The sequence below is a fragment of the Apteryx mantelli genome, chromosome 27 (assembly GCF_036417845.1).
Source record: "Apteryx mantelli isolate bAptMan1 chromosome 27, bAptMan1.hap1, whole genome shotgun sequence".
Taxonomy (NCBI): Eukaryota; Metazoa; Chordata; class Aves; order Apterygiformes; family Apterygidae; genus Apteryx; species Apteryx mantelli.
Window position 1 is genome coordinate 7812550 of NC_090004.1, and position 24070 is coordinate 7836619.

General features: G+C 67.2%; 2 protein-coding genes across 5 annotated transcripts in view; both read left to right on the top strand.

Annotated features, from left to right (window-relative positions):
• The first annotated feature begins 2200 nt into the window (after positions 1-2200).
• MAP7D1 (MAP7 domain containing 1) lies at positions 2201-16966 on the top strand. Its single transcript, XM_067311360.1, has 18 exons — positions 2201-2291; positions 8300-8890; positions 9049-9117; positions 9596-9759; positions 10000-10114; positions 11545-11655; positions 13406-13528; positions 13634-13776; positions 13860-13999; positions 14070-14293; positions 14386-14527; positions 14609-14768; positions 15320-15424; positions 15513-15566; positions 15682-15739; positions 15881-15998; positions 16084-16283; positions 16359-16966. The coding sequence occupies exons 1-18, from the start codon at positions 2231-2233 to the stop codon at positions 16367-16369; spliced, it is 2589 nt and encodes an 862-aa protein (XP_067167461.1). The 5' UTR covers positions 2201-2230; the 3' UTR covers positions 16370-16966.
• A 1243-nt stretch (positions 16967-18209) lies between these two features.
• THRAP3 (thyroid hormone receptor associated protein 3) overlaps positions 18210-24070 on the top strand; it is a 34573-nt gene continuing 28712 nt past the window's right edge. For all 4 annotated transcript variants that reach the window (XM_067311609.1, XM_067311608.1, XM_013950418.2 and 1 more), the window contains exon 1: positions 18210-18280. The gene's annotated coding sequence lies outside the window, so the exon portion shown is untranslated. The remainder of the gene's footprint in view (positions 18281-24070) is intronic.

A 24070-nucleotide genomic window follows, 5' to 3' on the forward strand; every position in this document is an offset into this window, starting at 1 on the left:
GGCTCCGTCCACGGAGGGTGGATGGCGGCTCTGCCGGGGTCCTCACGTGCCGGCGTTTGTCATGGAAATGAAGGCTGCAGGGCCGAGGCCGGGGACCGCGCAGGCGTGCGGAGCGGCGGCTCGGCCTCCGAGAGGGAGCGGGCTCGCCTGCACCCTCGCGCCTCTCTGCGCCGGGTCGGCGGCGCCCAGCTGCCCCCACCCTGCCAGTTCCTTGTCTCCTGGGATTTCCCCCACGTTCGCACCTTTATCCGGGCACGCTGGGATTAGGAGAGGGCGTCCTGGGCTGGTGCTGTGGCTGGGCATGTCCCAGCGTTGCTCCCGGCACGGCCCCATCCCGCACGCATTGCGCAGCTCTCGGCATTCCCCGGCACAGAGTCAGCCAGCAGGGAGGCTGCCGGGAGTTTCGGGGAAACCTCTGTCCTGAGCTGAGCCAGGCAAGAGCCCGCGGGCTGCCGAGGCCGATGCCCAGCGCAGGACTGGCCAGGGCAGAGCCGCGCTCGGGCGGGAGCCGCAGCGCCAGGCTGGGGCGCCGGGCACGGTTTGGTGTCCCCCGTTTTCCCCTTTCCTCAGCGGTGACGGGAGAGCAGCCCCCTCTCCAGCGGGGCCACCTCAGCCCACCTTCCTCCTCCCGGTGCCCTGGCTCTTCCTGGGCCGCAGCCCGGGCACGTGCCCAGGGCGTCCCACGAGCCGAGGTCTCCCCGCGCGGCCACCGCACCCGGCACATCTCGCTGCAGTTCCCCCGCGAGCCGGGCTGGCGCCTCCGGGCTTGCCGGCTCGTGGCCGGGCTGCCCACCCGTTCCCCTCCCGTGAGTCACAGCAGCTCCGCCAGGAGAGGAATGTGTTTCCGGTGAAGAGGGCTGAGATTTCAGGAAACCTGTTTGCCGGGTAGGTGAGGAAAGATGGATTGCAGGGAATCTCCTGGGCTCGCGGTGACATCATCCCCAAAAGAGGCGTCTCTGACGGGGCACTGCCCACAGTGAAACTGCGTCTGTCTGTTCATCAACACGTACACGTGAACCCAGACGCCTCTGTGCACCGTGTTGCTTCTGCTGCGTTGCCGTCCCGCCGTCGAAGGGGCACTTTGCGGGGTGCTCAGGCCGCGTTCAGGCTTACGGGTGAGCGTGGGACGTAGCCGTGCCTCCACTGCATCTGCAAAGCTCTCGCAATTGCTTTGCATCTCAGCCTCAGGGGCCCCGAGCAGCGGCTCTCTGCGGGGTGACACTGCTGCCTGTCCCCTGCCATCACCATGCACCTTGGCCGTGTGCCGGTGCCGCGGGCCCTGCAGCAGGACAAGCTGATTGCTGCATCCCGAGCCCTTTGCTCTGGCTGCCCCGGCGGGGCTGCAGGCCCGGCCTGCCTCCATGTCTTAAAATGCCAAGAGGAATTTTACCTATGGATAAAGCGGAGTCCAGGGGCTCTGGTGCTGCGCGGGGCTGGAGGGGGAGGAAAAGCTCCTTGTTATTCCCTGCCACCAAGGTAGGGGTGGGCTGCGGTGAGGGCGAAGCGCTCGTGCTCGGGAAGCGCCGGGCAGCTGCTGGCGGTGACTAAGGCTCATGTGCGAAGCGGGCGGGTGGCGCGGAGGGGGCTGGTGGCTGCCGGGCCTCGCTCGCCGCCGGGATGGGGCTCCAGGACAGGAAATCAATGTGTCTTTGGGGTGACTTGAACCGGGATAAGGGAACTAGCCAGCAGGCGCTGCACGCAGCAGAGCGCCGGCCGTGGCTCCAGCCAGTGCCAGGGCCGTGGGGCCAGCCAGCAGCAAGGGCAGAGGGTGGGCAGGGAGGGCAGGGAGCGTTTCTGCTGGCGTGCCGCTTGGTGCCGGTGACCGGAGCATCTTAAAACGCTGGCAGTGGGAAGGGTGGGCCCAAGCAAGGAAGCGTGGCAGAAGGGGCCAGAGGGCGGCTGAGCGCCCGGGGTGGCTCAGGGCTGCCAGTGCCGGGACCCTCGGGGCGGGAGCAGCGTTTTGAGGAGGCAAGACGGGGGGGGGGGGGGGTGCGGCCGCAGGGCGGTGTTTGGAGGGCAGCGGGCCGGGGGGGGGTGGGGGGGGGCAGAGCATCCCCTGGGCTGCCCCGGGGGCTTCCCGCTGCTGCGGAGCCCCCGCGCGGGGCCGGGCCGGGGCCGGGGCCGGGGCCGGGGGGAGCGGGGCGGGCGGGGGTGCCGGGCCGGGCCGGGGCGGGGGGAGCGGGGCGGCGCGGCACGGCGCGTCCAGCCCTCTGCGCCTCCCCGCCACGCCATGGAGAGGAGCCGAGCCGGGCGGGAGCCGCAGCCCCAGCCGCAGCAGCAGCCAGCCCAGGGTAAGGCTCCCGGGGGCCGGGGGGGGCCGCGGCCCCGCTGCCGGCGGCGGCTCCCGGAGCGGCGGGGCCGGGGGAAGCGGCGGCGCCGGGGGATGCGCCCGGCTCGGGGCCGCCGCGGCCGGCGGCTCATCGGGGTGGCGGCGGCCGGCGGGGCCGGAGGAGGGAGCCGGGGCGGCGGCGGGGCGAAACCTCGCCGGCCGGGGCTGCCCGGGGGTCTCGCCCGGGAGACAAAGCGGGGGCGGCCGGGCCCTGCTCCCCCCCCCTCCCTCCCTCCCTCCCTCCCTCCCTCCATTTTGGCTGTGGGAAGGAGCTGGGCGCTGCCCGTCCCCTCGGAGCCTCCCGCAAGGGCACGGCGGGGCCGCGGCCCGGGCGGGGGGCTGCTGCGGAGGCGCCACCTCCGCCCGCCCCCGCCTCTGCCCCGGGCAGGGGGATGCTGCCCCCGCCCCGGGCTCGGGCCCCCGTCCCCGCACGCCGCCGCGGCCCGGGGCTGCCGTGAGCGAGCCCCTCTCGGCCCCGCTGGCAGCGCCGGCGGTTCGGGGGTCTCCGCAGAGCGAGGGGAAGGCGCAGCTCCCTCGCCGCAGCGCTGCCAGGCGCGGTGCCCGGCGCCCCGACCTGCCTCCCGGCCCGGGGCCCGCAGCCGCGGGTGCGTCGCCTGCTGCGCCCCGCGGTCCTGCACCGGGCGCGGCGGACACGGCACCGCGTCCCGCGAGGCGCCTCGGCGGCCGAGGAGGCTGCACAGGGCCGAGGGCGCAGCCCCGCGGCAAGGGCACCGGTGGCCTTGGCCGGCGGCTCTCGCTCCCACCGGGGCTCGGGGCCGGGCTGGAGCGCGGCGCTGCCCCGGGATGAACTCTGCCGCCCGGCCCGACTCGTGCAGACTGGGGGAGGGCAGCGGGCGGCGGGGCCGAGCCTCTCGGAGCAAAGATTCGTTCTGGCTCTTTTTCTCAGGGCTGCGGCCAAGTGCTCTTCGGCCCGGGACGGGCTGCTATCTCCGGCGCAGGCGAGGCCGGGGCTGTGACTAAGCACGGCTTTGTGGCAGAGCCGCTTCCCACCGATGGAGGAAGACGAGCGGCGGCTCCCCTCCCCCTAGTCCCGAGGATGCCGCCGCCGCGGCGCGGGAGGCAGGCAGGGAGGCAGGCAGGGAGGCAGGGAGGCAGGCAGGGAGGAAGAGCCGCCTGCCGTGATTCATCGGCCGCGGCGGCCGGCCGGGCCCTGGCGCAGCGGAGCCCGAGCTGCCCGTCTCCCTGCAAGCGCCTTGGCCGCTGCTCGGAGGCTCGGAGCGAGGCGGCCGCAGGGCCGAGCGGCGCGGCCTGAGCCGCGGACATGTTGCCTGCGTCCCGCGCTCGCCCCCGCCGCGGCGCTCCGGCCTTTCCGCTGTTTATAGCAGAGCGGAGCCTTCCTTTCCCTTCCGATGGCGCCCCGGCTCGGCGCGCCCGGGAAGGCGGGATGCTGCCCGGCATCCTGCCTGCGGGGAAGAGCGGCGGGTAGCGCCGGGGGCCCGGCTGCTGCCGGCCCCTCGCGGGGGACGCTCCCCCCCGTGCAGCCCGGCACGACCGCGAACGGCCCCTCGTTTTAAGTGGGAAGTTGCTTGTTTGAACGTGTCTCTGGGCGATGCGGATGGCCGGGAGACCCAGGCCGCTCTGCGTCTCGCAGCAAGCTCTGCACCCGTGACACCCGCCGGGTTCACTCCGTCCGGGACCTCAGTGGGGCCAGGGCTTTGCTCCAGGGATCCGGACCCGCTGGCAGCGCAGGAGGGGGAGCTCCCAAAAGGAGCAGATGGGCACGGCACAGCCCCACGCTGCTGGCTGCTGCTGCAGGCGAGGTGGCTCGGTGCAAAGCGGGGCAGGCGGAGGGAGCAGGGCATGTGCAGAGTCGTGCGCTTTGGGGTCTCCTTGGGGTGCTCCAGCCCTTCCCCTCCGTGGGGAAGGGCCATGCATGGGTTGCCAGCCAGCGCGTGCGTTTGGGAGAGGGTGGCTCCGGGCGAGCTCTCCCGGCTCCAGCACCCGAGCAGAGCCGCCGCTCCAAAACTGCCAGAGCAACGTGACGCGATGTGCGGGGCGGCGATGTGACAGTCCCGTGGTGCCTTGTCCAAAATAGTTAGCGCAGAGCTTACTCGCCGGAGGGCTCTGAGCAGGGACGGGGACGGGGACGGAGGGGAGCGGAGCGGCACAGGGCCCTGGTGGGAGGAACGGCAGCTTCGGAGCACAGCTGGATACTGCATGCTGCAGAGCCCCAGGCCCGGGTAGGTGCCTGCATCTCTGCTACAAGGTGCAGGATCCATTTTCCGGAGGTGCTGAGCACCTGCCCTGCGGGAAGCAGCTGAGCGCTGTCCCCTGCGCTCCAGCCCAGTGTCGGTTTTGCCAGCGCGATGCTAGCGGGCAGGTTTTCCCCAGGGCGGTGGGACTGGCGGCGGCTGCATGGGTTGCCCCAAGGACGGGCAGGGCCTGTCGCGTGGCCCCGGCAGCCCAGACGGATGGTGGGCAGGTGCCGGTGCCGGCCCCGATCCCTCCGCACATGGCTGCTCCGGGACTGGGGGCGGATGGAAAGTTTGTGGTTGAGGGTGACGGTGGCCAGAAGCAGCTCAGGTTCTCTCTGCTTTCCTTATGTGTATTTTAAACACTGGAAAGCACCCTGGGCTCTGGCACCGCTCTGGCCACGAGATCCTGTGTCCCAAATTCCCCTTGCAGCTCGCTGGCTCGGCGCGGTGCTGCCTGGCTGGGGCCGCGTGGCGGGAGCTCGGCTGCCTCCGCCGTGGCCCCGGGGCCAGCAAGGTGCCCTGGGTGCCGGCTGCAGGGGCTGCCGGGGTCTCACGCTCCGGATCGGCCGTGCCGCCCTGCCGACATGCGGCGGCACGTTAGCACCTGCCCGGGGCGCCCAGCGGCGAGGATTTGCCAGAGACGCTGGCTGACGCTTGCTCACCTTCCCAGCTGCGTTCCCCCTTGGAGAGCAGCATCCCCGCGGCTGGGGGGCAGCTGCCGGCTGCATCCCCTTCCCAGGAGGGAGCAGCCTCCCGGGGACCTGCTGGCCCTCAGGAGAGGCCGGGGGGGGGGGGGGTTCAGCCCCTCCCTGCTCATCCCGCGCGGCGGTCTGGGGCACTGCCCCTTGGAAGGGGATCCCACTGGGAAGCAGCTGCACTGGGCAGGGCCAAGGGCGTCTCCGCCTGGGCTGTGGGAACAGGCCCTGGGAAGCCATGGGGAAGCTCCTGGAGCTGGAATCGGCGTCGGGGCTGTCCCTGTCGTCCCCGGGCACTGCCAGTGCCTTCCTGCTGGTGCCAGGAGCAGCCCCGAGCTCGAGCCTTTGCCCCAGCCGTGCTCCTGGTGCACCCATCAGCTCCATGCATCCCTGCTCCCCCCTTCCTGGGATCAGGGCCGGCCCCAGCTGGGCCCAGCCAGCGGAGCGGTGTGGGGCTGTGCAGCACCCGCAGGAGGCCCGGGTCCGGCCGTGCCGTGCAGCACGGGTCCGTGAGGATGCGGTGGGTCGGGGCGATCTGAGGTTAAAGCGCGCTGGCCTGCCCTCCCCTCTGGGAAGCTCCCGGGCGGATAAGCTGCGGATGTTTAAGGCCGCTTTCCTTCCGATTGCAAGCAGCCCCGTGGGGGCTGGATGGGCTCTCGCTTCGCAGCACTGGGGCGCTGGGCTCTGCCTCGCCGAGCATCCGCTGCCACGCGCCGGCCACGCAGCGCCCGGACCGGGAAGCCGGGGCCGGCCACGCTCCTGTGCCATGGGCACTGCTGGCGGCCAGTGGGGCCGTACGGCCACACGCTGGGAGCCGGGATGGGCCGAGGGACTGGCGCGGGGATGCAGCGCTGGTTCGGGCTCAGCACCGCCGCTCCCCACCCTGACCCTGGCTCTGCGCCCAGCACTGACCCCACGGCCTCGGACTGCAGCGGGTGCTCACGTCTGTCCTGGCCCACTGCTGGCTCCGATCCCGCCGGGATGGGGAGCATTGCTCCCACCCTGCTCCGGGGCCTGGATGGGTCTGGATGCACCCAGTGCAGGCAGTGCCGTGGGGCAGGCTAGCCCCGGGGCCGCGCATGTGGAGGAGCCGTGCCTGCGCCTCTGCAGAGGATGGGGGAGCTAATCCCCTCCGGAATGCTCCGGCCCCCCGGAGAGGGGGACGCCCCAGCGGCCTGGCCCAGGCGCATGGGCAGCATTAGGTTTCAGGGCAGCTGCCGCGCTGCAGCGGCGACAGGGACAGATGGCGGCAGGGCTGGGCCGGGCTGCGCCGTGGGGCCGGGGCTCCCGGGATTTGGCTGTGCCCCGCAGCCCTGCCCTGGCTGCGGGTGCCGGCGGGACGGGATGGATCCTGTGCTCGGGGGCACCGCGGCGCTGGGCACAGGAGGAGCCGCGCGTGGCGGCGGCCCCGGGGCGTGGGTGGCCCTCACCTTGGCTGAGCCGGAGGGCGCCCTGCCGGCGAGCCATTCCCACATGGCCCGGGGCACGCTGCCGGCCCCACCGCCATCCCCCGGCACTGCTCCATGCACGTCCGGCACCCCGGGAAATATTCCCATCTGTTCGGAGGCGTCAGCCCGGCCGTGAAGCTTGGGCTCATCCAGTGGCTCCAGCAGGCAGCATCTGCCGGTGGCTCTGGGAGCACTTGCGAATCTGGGGATTGAAACGGGAGCGATGGGAGTCGGGGTGGGACGGGCAGGCGAGCTGGAGGGCGAGGATGGAGGAGCCCCCGCTGCAGCCCCCGGTGCCCCTCGCAGCCGGAGCCGGCGCTGTCCCCGGGGACGCCGGGATGCGCAGGACCAGGGCGAGGGGACGGGCCCACTTCCCGCAGCAGAAAATAGCCGGAAGCCGGAGGGGCGGCGCAGGTCAGTGAGGAGGTGCGGGGTTCCCGCGGGGCCACCGGTGGGCTCGCTGCCCTCCCGCCTGTCCGCCGCGGTGCGCGGGAGCGGCGCCGGCCGTGTTTGCACAGCCTGCGCGTCGCCCGTCTCCGTGGATCGCAGAGCGCTCTGCAAACACGGCGGCGCCGGGCGCGTGACGTCCCCCGGCAGCGAGAGCTGCTCGCCGGCCCCAGCGTTGCGGGGGCCCGCGGGGCGCCGGTGTCCCCGTGAAGTGATGCCCCGCATCCCTGCAGCCCTTCCCGGTGCGTGGGGACCCGGGGGCTCTGAGCCCGGCATGCGCCGGCGGCGCTGTGTTTGCAAAGGGCTGATTAGTTGCTGGAGGGTTGCCAATACCGCGGCGCATCGTGGCTGCTCCAGACCCCATCCGGGGTCCCGGCCCCCCCAAGCGATGCAGCCGGTGCACGGCGCAGCATCTCCATCCCCAGCGCGGGGCTGAGCCGTGGGTCTCCCCCCGGCCCCCGGTGCCCCGGGCTGGCCGGCATGGGCGAGCGGGCTCCCGCGAGCGGGGTGGGTGGCCCTGGGTGGCGCGGGGGGGGCTGTTTTCTCGCGGCGGCGGCCTCACATGTGCATTCCTGGGGCATGAGTTAATTGTTGTGCGCAGGGCCCCGGGCCGCGGCGCCGCGCAGCGCGGCGCTGGGGGACATGGGCCGCCGGCGGTGACGTCAGGCCGCGCGCGGGGCCCTCGCCCATCCTGCCTCCATCCGTCCGTCCGTCCGTCTGTCTGCGCGCGCCGGCGGAAGCGGCCCCGCGTCCTTCGGGGAGGGGGCGCGGGGAGGTGCGTGGCGGTGCCCCCCGCGCCCGCGGGGTCTCCCCCCTGCCCGGGGCCGCGGGAGCCGCCGGCGGGAGGGAGCAGCTGCGGCGGGGGAAGAAGGGCGGCTTTGTGGCCCGCCGGCCCCACGCGCGCCCGGTGCCTGGCGGGTCTGGGCGCATCGTGCGCGCGGTGCCTGGCACCCCGGCGCGGGGCTGGGGGGGGGGGGAGCCGGGCGCCCCGGGGCCTCCCCGTGCTCGGCCCCCGGGAGCATCCCGCAGCGCCTGCATCCCCGCGGGACAGGGCCGAGCCGGCTGCCGCGGCGCGGGCTGCAACCGGGGGGGCCGCTGCGTTCGGGGAGGGACGGGGCCGCCCCGGGCTGAGTGACCGTGTGCTCTTCTCTCCCCGTGCTGCAGGGCGGACAACGGCCCCGATGGGAGACAGCGTGCTCGGCCCCGGCTCGCCGCCCCCCTCGCCGGGGGGCTCCTCCCCGCCGCGCCGCCGGCCCGGCCCTCCGCCCGGAGCCCCCTCCGACAAGACCGTCCCGCCCGTCCCGCCGGCCGCGACCCCCCCCGGCCGCCCCGTCTCGCCCGCCGCCCCCTGCGCAGAGCCTGCCGCCCCGCAGCCCGACCGGCCCGTCCCCGGGGCCGCACCGCCGCCGGGGCAGCCCGTCTCCCCCCTCCCGCCGGCCGCGGCCCCCTCGGCGGAGAGCGTCCCCCCCTGGTGCGACCAGGCTCCCCCCGGCACCCCGTGTCCCCCCACCGCCGCCGCGCGCCCCGAAGCAGAGCCGTTGCCCGTCCCCGACCCCGTCCCCGACCCCGTCCCCGTCCCCGCCGCCCCCCACCCAGCAGAGACGCTGCCCCATGGCGGGGACCAGCCCGCCCCAAGCGCCAGGGCCCCCTCCGCCACCGGGACCCCCCCGGGCGCCGCCGCCGCCCGCCCCTCGAAGGAGGCGCCCCCCCGGAGCGACCGCGCCGCCCCGGCCGCCAGCCCCAGGCCCAAGCAAGGTGGGTGCCGCGGGGGTCCCGGCTGGCCCCCGTCCGGGGCTCGTCCCCGCGGATGCCCGCTGTGCTCCGGTGACGCCGGCACGCTGCTGGACGAGCCCGCGGCCGGCCGCGCCGGGGGTCCGGGCGCCGCTCTCACGGGTTTCCCTCCCGCTCTGCAGATGCCCAGAAAGCCCAGGCGAGGCACAAGCAAGCGAAGGAGCGGCGCGAGGAGCGAGCCAAGTACCTGGGTGAGCAGGGACGGGGGCGGGTGGCGGGGGGGGACGTGGGGGCCCTGCCTCTCCGGGGGTGCCAGCGCCCCGTGAGCCCCGGGACGCGCCATCGGGAAGGGAAAGTGCAGTAGGAACGGAGCCAGCTGCGGAGCTTTGCCGGGGTCACGGCAATCCCATTAGCGGCTGAGCCCGCGGAGGGCAGGAGGGGCGGCCGGGGGGTGCGCGGGTGCCCCCCACCGAGTGCAGGCGCCCCCGCTCCGTGCAATGCCGCGGGGGCTGCGCGGGGGCCCAGCTCGTGCCCGTCCCCGCGCTCTTCCCACCCTCGCTGCCCCATTGTTCGCCGGGACGCGCTCCGGCCGGCTCCCGCGCTCCCTTTTGTCCTGCCCAAACTCCTCCCTCGCCACGCTGCTCCCCGGCCCGGCCGCGGCGGGGATGCCGCACGCCCCGGGGAGCCCAGCGCCCGGTGCGACGCCGGTGCCTGGGCTCCCCCCGGCAGCTGCCAAGCGGGTGCTGTGGCTGGAGAAGGAGGAGAAGGCCAAGGTGCTGCGGGAGAAGCAGCTGGAGGACCGCCGCAAGCGCCTGGAGGAGCAGCGGCTGAAGGCGGAGAAGCGCCGCGCCGTCCTCGAGGAGCGGCAGAGGCAGAAGCTGGAGAAGAACAAGGTGGGGACGGGGCAGGCGTGGGCGCAGCCGGGCCAGCAGGGAAACGCTCCGGCTGGGGAGACCCCGGGGCTCCAGCAGCCCCTCCGGGGGCCCGTTCCCGCGGTGCACGTCTCCTCGGGCCGGCGCATGCCCCATCTCTCTGCAAGCATCCCTGTCGCTGCAACGGTCTCGCCCTTGGGCTCTGCGGCCGGTCCCCGGCCCCGGCTCCAGCCCTCACCCCGTCCCTCTCCCCCCGGGCAGGAGCGCTACGAGGCGGCGATCCAGAGGTCGGCCAAGAAGACGTGGGCAGAGATCCGGCAGCAGCGGTGGTCGTGGGCAGGGGCCCTGCACCACGGCTCCCCCGCGCACAAGGATGGTGAGTGCGGGGCCTCGCGGGCGCTGCGCCAGCCCCGCTCCCGTCCCGCGCCGGGGGGCCAGCCTGGGCGCCGTGGGACTCGCGCGAGGGGGGTCGGACCCGCCGAGCCTGGGCATCCCCCGTCGCGCCGCGGGTCGCGCTGCCGTTGTGCCGGGGACGCGGGATTGCTGCCGTGGTGCGTCGTGGCCCCTTGAGGTCTCTTGGCTTTTCCCCGCTCTCGTGGCGCTGCGTCCTTCGGGCTGGTTGAGTTGGGGGCTGCATCGTCCCACCTGCAGCGCGGGAGCGTCCGCAGTCGCCGCTGAAGGGACCTGGAGCGAGGATGGCCCCGGCTGGCCGGGCGAAGCCACGGGGATGGCCCGGCCGTGCCGCCCCGCTCCAGGGCTGCTGGCATGGAGCCGGGTGCTGGTGTCTCCCGCGGGAGCTGCATGGGGACGCGCGCAGTGGCGTGTCCCCCGGTCCCGCCATGCAGGGGGCCCTGGCACGGGGATGCTCCTGGGCGTGCATGGAGGAGTCGGCAGCGCCGTGTCGAGGCCGGTGCCGTGCGTGCCCCAATCCGCTGCAATGGGAGCAGCGAGCCCGGCCGGCTCCTCTCAGTTCCAGCTGCGGAAGGGCCAGGGCCGTGGTGCTGCCCGGCGTGGCCACTGCGCTCCGTTTGCTCCGGCGGCAGGGGCGAGCTGCGGTGCCGGGTGCCCGCCGGCGACGGGCTGCGGCTTTCCGATCTGGGCGAGCCCATCCTGGGTCTGGCTCGGGGACAGCGCGGCCGGCAGCGGCGCCTGGCTGCGGCGGGCGAGGGGACCCTCCGGGTTTCCCAGCGAGCTTCCGCGGGGAGGCGCCGCGGGAACCGCCGCCAACGCGGGAGCATCTCCCGGGGAGCCCCGCTCCTCGGTGGCGGCGCTCGCAGGGCACGTGGCAGCCTGGCACCGCAGCCCTGCCGAGGGACCCGCCAGGGCAGGGGGGTCCCGGTGCCCCGTCAAGGCTCTGCCGACCGTCGGCACCTTCCCAGCACTGTCGCGGAGACGAAGAGCTGGTGCGAGAGTTGTCCCGTGTCTGTCTGGACGCCCTTCTCCCCCTCCGGACTGGCTGCTCCCTCGTGGTGCTGCCGAGGCCTTTCCCGGCCAGCCCCGCTCCCGACGCTTCCTGGGATCCGGCACTGGGTCCCCGAAGACGCCGTCCCTGCATGAGCGGTCGAACCTCCCAGCATGACCCCCGTCCCGGGGATCGGGCGCCGTGCGATGCGGCGTGCCGGCGCCGCGGCAGCATCCCGGCGTCGCCCGCCTCCGGCTCCTCTCCGTGCCCAGCCTGCTCCTGCTCCTGCTCCCGCCGACCTCCGCAGCCCCGTTGCCTGCAGAGCAGTGCATGCTGCATGCGAGGGCCCCCCCGGCCCCCCGGCACCGTGACCTTAACGCCCTTGTGTCTTTTCCCTCCTCCAGGTGCGAGCCGGTGCTCGGTGTCGGCCGTAAACCTCCCCAAACACGTGGACTCTATAATCAACAAGCGGCTCTCCAAATCCTCCGCCACCCTCTGGAACTCTCCCAGTAGAAGTAAGAGACCTTTGCGTGTGCCCGCAGCGCGGGGGGCTGGCGGCCCCGGCCCCCGCCAGCGCTAGGGACCCCCAGAGCCAGGGAGCCCCCCAAGCCCCCCCGGCCCTGCCTTGCAGCACGGTGCCCGCGGAGAGAGGAGAAGCCGTTCGCCCGTTTTTCTCTCGCAGGAGGAGGCGGGAGCCGGCCGGCGGCTCCTCGCCGTTGCGGAGCCGGCCGCGCGCGCGGGGTGGGAGGAAGAGGAGGAGCAGCCGGGCGGTGCCGGGGCTGCGGAGCGGGTGCCGTCGCCGTCGGGGGCTGCGCCGAGCAGGGAGGGCGGCGCGGCGGTGCACGGGGGGCAGCGGCTCCCCGGCGGATGCTCCCGCTGCGTCTGCCCCGGCCCCGTGGCCTTTCCAGGCGGGGGGCTGCAGGGAGGAGGAGGAGGAGGAGGAGGAGGCCGGCGGAGGGGACCCATGGGGTGCCGTGCCGTGCCGTGCCGTGCCCGCGGCCGGCTCCGTGAGGCCGCCCCAGCCCTCGGCAAGACGCCCGCGCCGCAGGGCTGCGTCCCAGCGCCGGGGCTGCTGTTGTGTTTCTCGGTTGCCTGGAGATGGGAGCTCGCACCGTCCCGTCCCGTCCCATCCCATCCTGTCCTGGGGTATAAATAGCTGGAGCAGCTGCGGCGGGCGGCTGCCGGGGCGGGAGGGACGTGGCGTGGCACGGCGCGGCCGCCTCCGCCGGCCCCCACAGCCCCCAGCCCGGCGGCGAGAGCGGCCTCGGGCAGCGCAGCCCAGCGGCGTCTCCGCTCCGTGGGAGCGGCAGCTCCTGCCAGCTGGAGGTCCGGCGGCTTTCCCCCGCCCCGCTTCCCTCCCCAGCGCCGCTGCCCCGTCTCCCTTTTCTCCTCCCGGTGTCAAGGGCGCCCGATGCGGGGGCGCCCCGACAGTGAGGGCACGGACGGTCCTTGCGACCGTCTGCACAGGCGCTCCGTGTTTGCCAGCGGCATCGTGCAGCACGGCTGGGGGCTCTTTGAGGTGCACCGGCTCTGCGGTGCTGGCATCGTGCGCCACGGCCAGGGGCTCTCGGTGGTGCACCGGCTCCACGGTGCCGGCATCATGCAGCACGGCTGGGGGCTCTTGGCGGTGCACTGGCTCTGCAGCACCGGCATCGTGCAGCACGGCTGGGGGCTCTTTGCAGTGCACCGGCTCCGTGGTGCCGGCATTGTGCAGCACGGCCAGGGGCTCTCGGTGGTGCACCGGCTCCATGGCACCGGCATCATGCAGAACGGCCGGGGGCTCTTTGCAGTGCACCGGCTCTGCGGCACCGGCATTGTGCAGCATGGCCAGGGGTTCTCAGCGGCGCACCAGCTCCGCGGTGCCAGCATCGTGCACCACGACCGGGGGGCTCTTTGCGGTGCACCGGCTCCACGGTGCCGGCATCGTGCAGCACGGCCGAGGGCTCTCGGCAGTGCACCGGCCCTGTGGCATGCCCAGCTCCGCGGTGTGCCCAGCAGCTCGGTGGCCCCGGGCCGGGCTGCGAGGGGTGGGTGGGCTGCCGGGTGTCGCAGCCGCCGCGCTGCTCGCCCCACTCATGGCAGCCCGTGCGGCTTCGCGGGGCCAGTGCCGTCACTGCGCCGTAGCACCGTCCCACGCCGCGTCCCCCGCCGCGGGTGCGCCTCGTCTCAGCCGCGCCGGAGCAGTGCGGTGCGATGGGGCTGGGGCCGGGGGGGGGGCGCCGGGAAGCGCTAAGGCCCCCCCCTCCCCCCCCGGTGCCTCCGCAGACCGCAGCTTGCAGCTGAGCCCCTGGGAGAGCAGCATCGTGGACCGGCTCATGACGCCCACGCTGTCCTTCCTGGCGCGCAGCCGCAGCGCCGTGACGCTGGCGGCCAACGGCAAGGAGCAGGGTGAGCCGGGCCGGGGGGGGGGCACGCGGCCGGGGGGGGGGGACGCGGCGGCAGGGGGGGCCCCCGCGGCCCGTCCCGACCGCGCGCTCTCGCCCCGCTCCCCAGTGCCCGTGTGCCCCCGCTCGGCCTCCGCCAGCCCCCTCGGCCCCTGCCACAGCCACCGCCTGCAGCACCGGTGCCGGGAGCGGCGGAAGGGGGCCGCCGGCAGCCCCGAGGCCACGCCGCGACGCCGGCCCGAGCCCTCGCTGGTGAGTGCCGCCCCGCCGCGGGCTCGTCGCTGCCGCCACCGCTGCCAGCGCTGACCCCCGTCTCTCCCCCCCCTTCCCGGCAGAAGAAGAAGGAGAAGAAGGACAAGGAGCGGGAGAACGCCAAGGAGCGCAGCGCCCTGTCCCGCGAGCGCGGCCTCCCGAAGCGCCCGGCGGCACCGCCGTCCCGGCCCCCGCTGCCGCCGCCGCCGCTCGGCCACGGCAGGTAGGAGCCGGCGCCCCGGCCCCCGGGCCGCCCCCAGCCCCGCTGACGCCCCCTTTCCCTCCCTCGGCAGCCCCGGCCCCCGGGACCGGCCCTCGTCGCCCGCCGCCCGGCCCGGCTCGCCCGGCTCGCCCCGGCGGCCCCCGGCGCCCCGCGGTGCCCGAGCGCGGGCCGCGGCGCGGGAGCCCGAGGGCCAGGCGAAGGCGCGCGAGAGGAAGGAGGAGGAGGAGGAGGAGGAGGAGGAGAGGGGCCCGGCGCCCCTCAAGCCCCCCGGGGCCCCCGCCGAGGCGGCGGCAGGTGGGTACGGGGGGGGGGGGGACACGGCGGCAGCGGCAGGGCCGGGGTGGGGGGGGCCGGTGGCCGCGCTGACGCCGCCGTCCCCCCCGCAGCCCCCGGCGCCGGCGGCAGGCCCACGGCCGGCACCACGGACCGGGAGGAGGCGGCCCGGCTGCTGGCGGAGAAGCGCCGGCAGGCGCGGGAGCAGCGGGAGCGCGAGGAGCAGCGGCGGCGGGAGCAGGAGCAGCGGGAGAGGTGAGTGCCGGGCGCCGGGCGCGGGGCCCCGCGGTGCCGCCGCCGGCCTGACGGGCCCCTTGCCGCTGGTCGCCGGCGCAGGCTCCGGCGGGAGGAGGAGGCGCGGCGGGCGGCCGAGGAGCAGGCCCGCGCGGAGGCCCTGGCCCGCCGGCGGGACGAGGAGCGGCGGCTGCAGGAGGAGAGCGAGGCCCGGGAGAAGGCGCGGGCCGAGCAGGAGGAGCTGGAGCGGCTGCAGAGACAGGTCGGGGCGGCCGGAGAGGGCAGGGGCAGAGGGGGATGGCCGGGATGGAGGAGGGAAAGGAGGGATGGAGGAGGGAAAGGAGGGATGGAGGAGGAAGGCTGGGATGGAGGGGGGAAGGAGGGAAAGGAGAGACGGAGGAGGGAAAGGAGGGAGGGAGGAGGGAAAGGAGGGAGGGAGGAGGAAGGCTGGGAGGGAGGGGGGAGGAGGGAAAGAAGAGACGGAGGAGGGAAGAGAGGCATGGAGGGAGGATGGCAGGGATGGAGGAGGATGGCTGGGATGGAGGAGGATGGCAGGGATGGAGAGGGATGGCTGGGATGGAAGAGGAAGGCTGGGATGGAGGAGGAAGGCTGGGGGGAGGATGCTCTCCCGTGGTCCCCACGGCGGGGGGATGCAGGAGCCTGGACTGGCGCCAGCCCCTCGCAGCCGGGGCAGCGGGGTGCGGGGAAGGGAACGCGTCCGCGGCGGCGCCCGGCACAGGGCATCCCGGCCCCGCGCTCCCTGCCCCGCTGTGCCGGCGGCCCCGGCCAGCCCTGCTGACCCCTGCGCCGCAGAGGGAAGAGGCTGAGGCCAAGGCGCGCGAGGAGGCCGAGAGGCAGCGCCTGGAGCGGGAGAAGCACTTCCAGCGCGAGGAGCAGGAGCGGCTGGAGCGGAAGAAGGTGAGGGGGGGGCGCTTGGCAGGCGGTGGGGCCCCGCGCGGGGCCGGGGGCCCCCAGGGCTGCCCACGAGCCCCTCTCTGCCCCGCAGCGCCTGGAGGAGATCATGAAGAGGACGCGCAAGTCGGACGCGGCAGATGCCAAGGTGGGTGAGCGCCCGGCGGCCCCTGTCCCGTGCGTGCCCTGTGCCGAGGGCGCGGGGGTCCCGCTCGGCGGAGCCCCCCCCTCCGCAGCCCTCACGGCTCTCCTCTCCCCTGCAGAAGAAGGAGGACAAGAAGATGGTGAACGGGAAAGCGGCTGAGCAGGAGGACGTCAAAGGTACGCGCGGGTCCCGGCCACCCGCGAGCCGGACCTGCTGCCCGCCTGCCGCGGTGCCTCCGCGGCTGCAGTGCCGCCGTGGCCGTGTCCCGCTGCCGGCCGGCGCCGCGGCTGAGCCGGGGCCTCTGCTCCCGTCCCCAGGCCCCGAGAAGCGCGCGGGGCCGCTGGCCAAGGAGGAGGAGCTCCCCGAGACGGAGACGCCGAGCGCGGGCACGCCGGGCGCGCAGAAGGGGCCGGCCGGCGAGGGGCTGCAGCCGAGGTGAGCGCGGAGGGGGCCGGGTGGCAGGGGACGACGGCGGCGGCAGCGACGGGGCCCCGGCTCATCCCGGCCCCTCGGCCCCCAGCTCCCCGGGCAAGGAGGCGACGGCGCTGGTGAACGGCGTGCAGCCCGGCAAGCACGAGAACGGCTTCTCGGCCACGGAGGGCAGCCAGGAGCTGCAGGGCGTGCTGGAGCTGGCGCACCACGGCCCCGGCACCATCCTCCCCTTCGGCGACAAGGAGCCCTTCCTCAAGAAGGCCGTGGTCAAACCCCCCCAGGTCACAGGTGAGCGCCCGCCGGGGCCGCGCCGGGGCCGTGCCGCCGCCGTCTCGGCCCTAACGCTCTGCCCTCTGCCCGCAGAAGTGCTGTGAGGGCTGAGCCCCCGGCGGACATCCCCGCGGGGGCCCCCGCACGCCCGCCAACTCCGGACTCTCACGCAGAACCGTAGCTGTCATCAGAAGAAAAACCTCGCTGCTCCCCTCCGCCCACCGCCCGCGGGCGGCCCAGGCGGTGCGGGGCCCTGCCGGGGCGGCTCGTGGCCCCCCGCCTGCTCCGGGGACTCCTGGTTTCTCTTTTCATCCTTGTTTTTATTTCATTTCGTTGTTTTTTTTTTTTTTAATATGCACCTTATCAGACTGACGTCCCCACCCTAGCAGCCTGCCAGAGCCGCCCCAGACGTGTGGTGTAATAATGTAGTTATTTAACTTGCTGGGTACAATATATGTGAATACTGTAAATAAAGCAGGTGAGGCATCGGGGACGCTCGCCCAGGCCCGGGGCTCGCGGGGAGGCAGCCGGGGAGCGTCACTCCCGCATCCCCCGTCCCCGGCACGTGTGCACGTGCAGGGGCGCTCAGTGCTGCCCGGCTCCCGTGCCGCCAGGCGGGCTGGGACCACGTTGCTCTCTGTGCCGTCGTGACAGTGTTACGCATCCCGACAACCTTTGCAAACAATAAAGTGGACAAGCCACGCTCGCCTCCCTGTCCCTTTGCTGCTGTGAGCGCTTGCGTGCACGCCCTGGGGCTCCGCCGGTGCTTGCTGCATGGCTGCTCCCTGCTCTGGGGATGCCGCGGGCTCATCCCATGTCAGCCCATCCCTGCCCCGCAGCCTTGCACCACGTCACCAGCCCGGCCTCCGCGCTGATGGATCGCAGGCCTCCTGCCGCGCTTTCGGGAACTGCAACGATCCTATCTGCAGGTGGAAAAAAACCACGCAGCCGCGCTACCGTGCAAGCACAGCACCGGATGGCCTCCAAACAAGGGCAAGGGCTGCGCTCCAGGGCGCGAAGGGGCACCGTCCCCGCGAGCTGGGCACAGCGCGCGGCTGCTGGCGAACGTCCCGCGGAGCCCCCCCCGGCACCCTGCTCCGGCCAGGCCTGGATCCTCGGCCTCGAAGGGGGGCATTTGGCACCCTCGCTCGCACCCGGAGCCTGCCTGGCACTGCGGGGCACCCCGGGGAAGGGAGGCAGGGCGGCAGGCTCAGCCCTCCCCAGCCCGAGGGGCAGAAAGGGGGGGTTGTTTTTGGCCTGGCGCCGCGAGTGGTGCCTGCGCCCAGAGCGTGATTGTGTGCGCGTGACTCTGCCAAAGCAGCTGCTGCAACCGCCTGCTTCCCGGGCCAGGAAGGCCGAGCCCAGGCCGGCGGCGGGCGGCGGGGAGCCCGGGGAACCGAAACCCCGGCACCACCCCAGCCGGGGGAGCCGCCGAGGAGCCAGGAGAGACCCTGGGGGGGGTCAGCCCCCCGCTGCCCCCCGATCCCCAACCAGGGGCCCAGCCCCCACTGCCCCCCCCAATCCCCCCGACCTCCCACAAGGAGCCCAGCCCCCCACTGCCCCCCTGATCCCCAACCAGGGGTTCAGCCCCCCCCCACTGGCCCCCTAATCTCCCCCCCGCCCCCCCACAAGGGGCTCAGCCACCCTGCCCCTCCCCCCCCGCCCCGACCCGACCCCGGGCTCTGCCCCCTCCCGCCATGGGCTTAACCCCTTCCGCCTCAGGCAAGGCCTTAGCCCCGCCCCCTCCCCGCGCCCGCCGGAAACCCCACCCCATCCGTCGCGCGAGGGGCGGGAAGGGGAGGAAGCGGAAAAGACGTAGCTGCCCGCCAGGTGCCTGCTGGGAGATGTAGTCCGCTCGACCCTGCCACCCAATAAGGGCAGTCGCGCCGGAAGACTACAATTCCCAGCAGCCCCCGCGGGCGACAAGGCGGGCGGGCGGGAACCGGAAGTGCGCGGAAGGAGGAGGAGGTGGAGGCGCTTGGCTGCTGAGGAGGCCGCGGGTGGAGCGCGGTCCGGTAAGTGCGAGCGGGCCCGGCGCGGCCTTCCCCCTCCCCCGGCCCTCCCCCTGCCTCCTCGGTCCCCTCGGGGCGGCCGATCCGAGCGGAGCCGGGCCGCCCTGAGCCACCCTCCGCGCCCGGGCCCGGCTCTCCCTCCCCGGGCCTGAGCGCGGCCTCCCCCCCCCCCCCACCGCCGGCCGCCACGTGCCGGGCGCGGCCGCAGCGGGGCGCGGCGCGGCGCCCCGCGGCCTCGGGGCCGGGCCGCTTTCTCGAGCTCCCGCGGCGCCTTCGAGCCGGCCCCGGAACGGCCCCGGAGACGCTCCGCTCCAGGTCGCCGCGCCGGAGCTCCCCGCCGCCCCAGGCCCCGGCCCGGCCTCGGAGCTTACTCGGGCCGCGGCCCGTGCCTGGAGCTTCCCCCCCCCCCCCCCCCCATACACTCCTCGGCCCAGGCCCCGGCCCCGGCCCGCTGCTTCCCGGCCCGTCTCTGGGGATTCCCCGCTGCGGGCGCGGCGCGTGGGCAGCCGCTGCGGAACGGGAGGCGCGGCTGGTGCTGGGGAGGGAGGCGGCCCCGGGCCCGAGGGCGGGCCGGCGCGCTGGGCCCTGCTGGACTGGGGAGAAGCGGCCGCCTGTGCGGGTTTCACGTGTAAGCGGCGCCTGTGCTGTGAGAGGGGCCCTGGAGCCGCGGTGGTGCGCACTTCTCGCAGCAGGGTTCCTGCTCCGGCGCCTGGGGCTGTGGGCTTCATCGGTCGGTGCAGCAGGAGGGATTTGTTCACTTGGTTTCCCAATTCTGCAGCTTGTTTTTTAAAAGTGAAGTTCTGGTAGAACTTTGGGTAATATAGTTAAACTTAGTTCTTCAGTGGTGTAGAGGTGCATGTGAGTCCTGAATTTTCTTTTTCACTGTGTTGGTGAGACCTTGTTTTGCTAACCCTAGGTTGAGTTTGATGCACTTGGGGTTTCTCTAAATATATTTTAAAAGTTTCTACGAGAGCTTTGGTCACTATAATTGCCTCGTGGCTTTCTTGATGCGTTTATGTGCCAGAAAATGACATGACAAGTTTAGAATAAGTAGCAGCCTTGGAAGACTCACATTAAAGTCTGCTTATTTGTATGAGTATTCCACAGACTTGGAGCATGTGCTTTGTCATTTGTATGACAGTATTTCTTCATTATTTGTCAGAGAGGTAGGGTACCTGTTGTTTTTTCAAATATACAGTAATGCATTTTATGAAAACATTTTTTGCTGGAGGAAGGGTGTCATGGAGAACAGATAAAACAATTTGAATAGTGGTACAGCATAGTGTTATAACTGAGGAATAAGTGGAAGGAGAAAGACCTTTATCTTCCTTTGTTTACTGCTTCTTTGCCAGTGTCAGCACAGTGCATGTGCAAGACTAGTGGGTCGCAACAGCAAGTGGATGTTTTCAAGATGCTCAGTTAAATGACCAAATTATTTTTCTGCAAAGGTCTCTTGCAGTATTCCTTTCTTCTAGTAGCAAAATCAAGCAGTTAATGTTTGTGGTAAGTCTAATAATGGAGTCTTAGGTGTGCTTTTTAGTGTGCCTTTTGTGTGGTCACAGTTGATGTTGCTAAAAGAAGAGATCTTTTTTGTAGTTTTGCATTACATAACCCAGTTTTCCTTCTGTGAAAAAGACTTGTTTTTCAGCATTTGGGTTTTGAAGCTTAGGCTTTCAGATTGCCTTTAAAGGAATTTCTTCTAGAAACAGAAAAACACAAGTATTTAGATATGATAGTGCTTTCTCCTGAAGAATTTACTAGTTTTTCTGTATACTTGCTGCGGTACTTTGCAGATGCCTTAGCAAAGAGCTGAGGAAACGGCTGACTTCATGAATTGCATTGTTATTTTATCCTCATTTCTATTGTTGGACTATATAAGGCAGTTATTCTAGAAAGCTGTCTGAAATGCATGTCCTTGTGATATAGGATCCTAGTAGAGTCTAGGGTCTTGTCACTATGTCTAAATTTTCTTTGGATTCTGCTATATTTCTGTTTATCGCATCCTTTGTACTGTAAAATAATTGTTTCTATTTAGCAGGAATTGAGGGGGGAGGAGAAAGCATGTGTGACAAGAGTTAATTTTAAGGTATCTCATAAGTCCTAGAAAGCTAACACTGCCAGTTAAAAATGATTTCTGCTTCCAAGGCAAGATTTCAGTGGTTAAATAATACTGATAAGCTTTGGTGTCCTGAAATATATTTTCAAAATTTGTGCTCTGTAAGACTGAGAATGTGTGATCTGTAAATTACAAGGCTCTGAGCACAAGGAGAATTACAGAGTTCTAGCATCTAAACTGATAGCTATGGTCTTGCATAGTTCTCTTTAAGTTTGGGTTTCTGCCTGTGGTAAGGAGGAAAGTACAATACAGCATACAGTCCGTAACAAGGATGCAAGAGGCCTGGTCACGTGTTAGCTTGAACGCCTGCATTTCTGCATCCTTTTGCATTGACTTTTTGCCTCCCATTTCCGGCAGTTCTGGCTATACACTTCCTTTGAAAACAGCAGGCTTGAGAAACTGTCATGAGCAAATTGGTGTTGATAACTGCTGTTCTAAAGGTGAAATTGTAGCTATGAGGAAAGAAAGGGTGAAACCTTATACATATATTTACCTGCCAGTTTACGCTAAAGAAAACTGGCCATGTAAGGAGGCATCTATGTCATGGTCCACCTTGTATCTTTTTAAGGTGCTTGCTTTAGATGCATTAGAGCAGTGATAAATCTACTAGATAGTATGTCCATAGCTGGCTGTGTGTTGACAGTGGCAGGTGCATGCTCTGATGAATCCTATGCCTACATTTTGTTTGTAGTTCCTTCTTTATAGAAGTTGTGCCTGTTGTTCTGCTGAGTTATGCTGTGGAGTCTTGCTGCTATTTGCCTTTCTTGTTAATTCTGTGTCCCTTTGAGAGCTCTGCAGCAGTGAAAAAGTAGTCTGTACTGCTCTTTAATGCTTCAATAAGCATTGTCCAGAAAGAGATTTCCGTAAGTGCCTTCTTAAGCTGTATGCTGCTATTTTGGGTATGCTGAGACTTCAGAAGGCGGTCATGTGCGTATGACATTAACTTCTTAACTTCTAACACCATTTAGACTAAAACAAAACTTTGTCAGGTAAATTGTAAATTAAATGTATGTTCTATTATTAGTGTTGTGATAATACCATTCAGCTGTCTGCTGGTTTATTTAAGTCAAGAAGCTTTGTAAACTCTATTTAAGAAAATGATCAGTAATTCAGGTTAAGCCAGGTCTGTGTTGTGTGAGTTCACCAGCTGTGTTTGAAATTGTCGTACTTCAGAAAAGCTAGTGAATACCTCTTAGCATAGTTAGTACTATTAGAAAACAAAAACATTGAATGTATAAAACACCAATATATTAAATAGGTGCTAATCCATGCAAGTCAGCAGAATTTTTTACCTTCTCCCACCAGAGTGTGATCTAGATAACTTTGCTACAAAATAAATGTTTCTCTTAAGCCTGAGAATACTTCTGGTTATAAAGCTGTGGTGTTCCCTTTGTAGATGTACCATTTGCTCCCTAAAAGAATAGTGGAGTTTTGCCAGAAGCTTGATTTTTAGCTCACTTGGCCTTGTCTTTGCAAAATGACAGTTTGGCTTGTCAGAACTCATTAATTGTTTAAGCAGCAGTGCAACCCGTTAACTTTTTTCCATATCTGGAAAAGTTTACATGTACTGAGCTGTGTTTAATAGCTTGGTGTGCCAGGATAATAATGTATGTTCTTTGGGCCCTATGGTTTCTTCTGAATTATGGCAGTATAGAGAGTTGCTCTGTGCGACAGAATTCCCGCTGTTTGTTTATCCGTACAGTGTAGTCCATGGGTATTGAACAAGGGAGTAATGGTGTTAATTTCAAAAGCTGTTCTGGCTCCCTGGGGAGCTTGTGGAAGATAATCCATGCAAGGCTGTATAAACAGCTAATGGTAGACATTACAGTTGTGCTGGCTTACCTGATGCTTAGCATATTTCCTACCTGTGCTTTGAACTGACACCTCTTTTAGATTCCTGTATTGGTAGATTTTCATTCAGCAAAGATTCACTACTCGGAGAGCTTGAGCATGTTTTAAAAACTGGTCTGTGAATTTTGATAATGGGCTCCTGGATGAGAACACATTGCGTTTAGCACAGGAGCTCATCTTGACCTGCTCTGTGACTGCTGGAATCGCTCTGAAGTGGTGACGAGAACAAGTAGGTGCCATTTTGTTTCTGGATAACAAGCTGGACTTGCAACTACTGAGTATCTGTTATCAAGTAGGAAAATATTCTTCCCCTCTTTGTGGTGAAATAGAGCATGAGCAGAGGCTAGATGATGAAGGTAATCACTGTTATTAGGTTTGAGAAAGTTAAGAGTTCCTGCTTAATTTAGCTTTATCATGTCAGAACTATGAATAGTAAAATCATGGGATTACATTTCATGCCAGCTGAGAATTGTGTTTGCGTTGTTTCCCTCCATGGTAACCGGAAGCTGTCGCATCCATAGAAAACAATGGCACATAGAAATGACATCCAGTCTAACTGCGAGAACGCCGGAGTGCTGGGTCATTGTGGGCCAAGTACTCTAATGGCCCTGAGGAAGCAAAACTTCCTTTTTTTAGTAGTGTTTTGCCAGTCTTTACATTGCTTTAGACACAGGCAGATTCAGAAAAAGCAATGCATTTGCAAATGTGGAAGTGAATGCAGAATGGCATAGCAAATAACTTAGTGTTCTGACCTTGTGTTTAGTGAGAAATGTCATTTTTGTACCAGGATGGTGTCACGTGATGCAGAAATGATGATTTCTGAAGTCAGTGTTCTCTATATTTGAGAATGACACAGAGGTAGAGTGGTTGTCCTGATAAAATATTACTTACAAGAAGCAACTGGTATTTAATATTAAACTAGTGTGATGTGTAAAACTTAACTCTTAATTTTATAGTGCTGTTGTGGAAAGGGACAATGTTCTCGTCTGCAGAGTCAAGATTAGTTTTATTTTTCTCCAGTGGTGGTCAGTCTTCCTCCACCTCTAAAATGCACCCCATTCACTGTTTCTGAAAGATTAGAAGAATTGCATTGTAATAGTGCAGGCAGATGCCTATGAGTTTGTTGCCTTTGTTAGTGGGGTAGGAGGTCATAGTTTTTCCTGGCACAGCTTGGCACTGTATTCTCATTTCGATGCTGACTGGACTTGCCTCTGCCCATTTGCAGCACCGTACAGAGAGGGCAGTGACGCCTGTGAAGAGCTCAGAACCTGAAGAATCATAGGTTAAGGTGCTTTAGGTTAGGACAAAGGAATAAGTAAACAAATTTGAGTGCAGTTTCTCCTCATTTCTCATTTTTAAAACAGTAATTTTGTTCACACGCTTTCTTACGCAAGGAACAGTTTTCTGTCAGTGCCCTTCCAGCCGCACAGGAAAATATTTAGCATGTTTCTCCCCTTTTGTAGTCTTATGAGAATGAAGTTTTTTTGCAAAGACCTGCTCATACCCGCTACCTTGATAGGAAAGGAAATTCATAATTTTATCTCCAAATCTGTGTCATCCAGCCGTTTTGTAGCCTGTTGTGATTTATAGCGTAAGGTAGTTGTTTAAAAAAAGAAAAACACACAGCAAAGAAAACGGTGAGGGGTGCTGTAGTTTGCAGAGTTAGCTAGCATGTCCTCCCAGTTGTGATTTGCTTTTCATTTTTATCTTTGGCTGAGTGAAAGGAAGAAAAAAGCAGGTCAGATAGCCCTATAGGTTTCTCTGCTTTGAGAGCACAAAAGGCAATGACTTTGGGGGGTGGGGGGGGAGGAGGTGAAGCTGAAGTC

Coding starts and splice junctions, on each gene's coding strand:
- MAP7D1 (XM_067311360.1), top strand. CDS start 2,231: ATGGAGAGGAGCCGAGCCGGGCGGGAGCCGCAGCCCCAGCCGCAGCAG. Junction 8,891..9,048: donor CAGCCCCAGGCCCAAGCAAG/GTGGGTGCCGCG, acceptor CCCGCTCTGCAG/ATGCCCAGAAAGCCCAGGCG. Junction 14,528..14,608: donor GAGCAGGAGCAGCGGGAGAG/GTGAGTGCCGGG, acceptor TCGCCGGCGCAG/GCTCCGGCGGGAGGAGGAGG.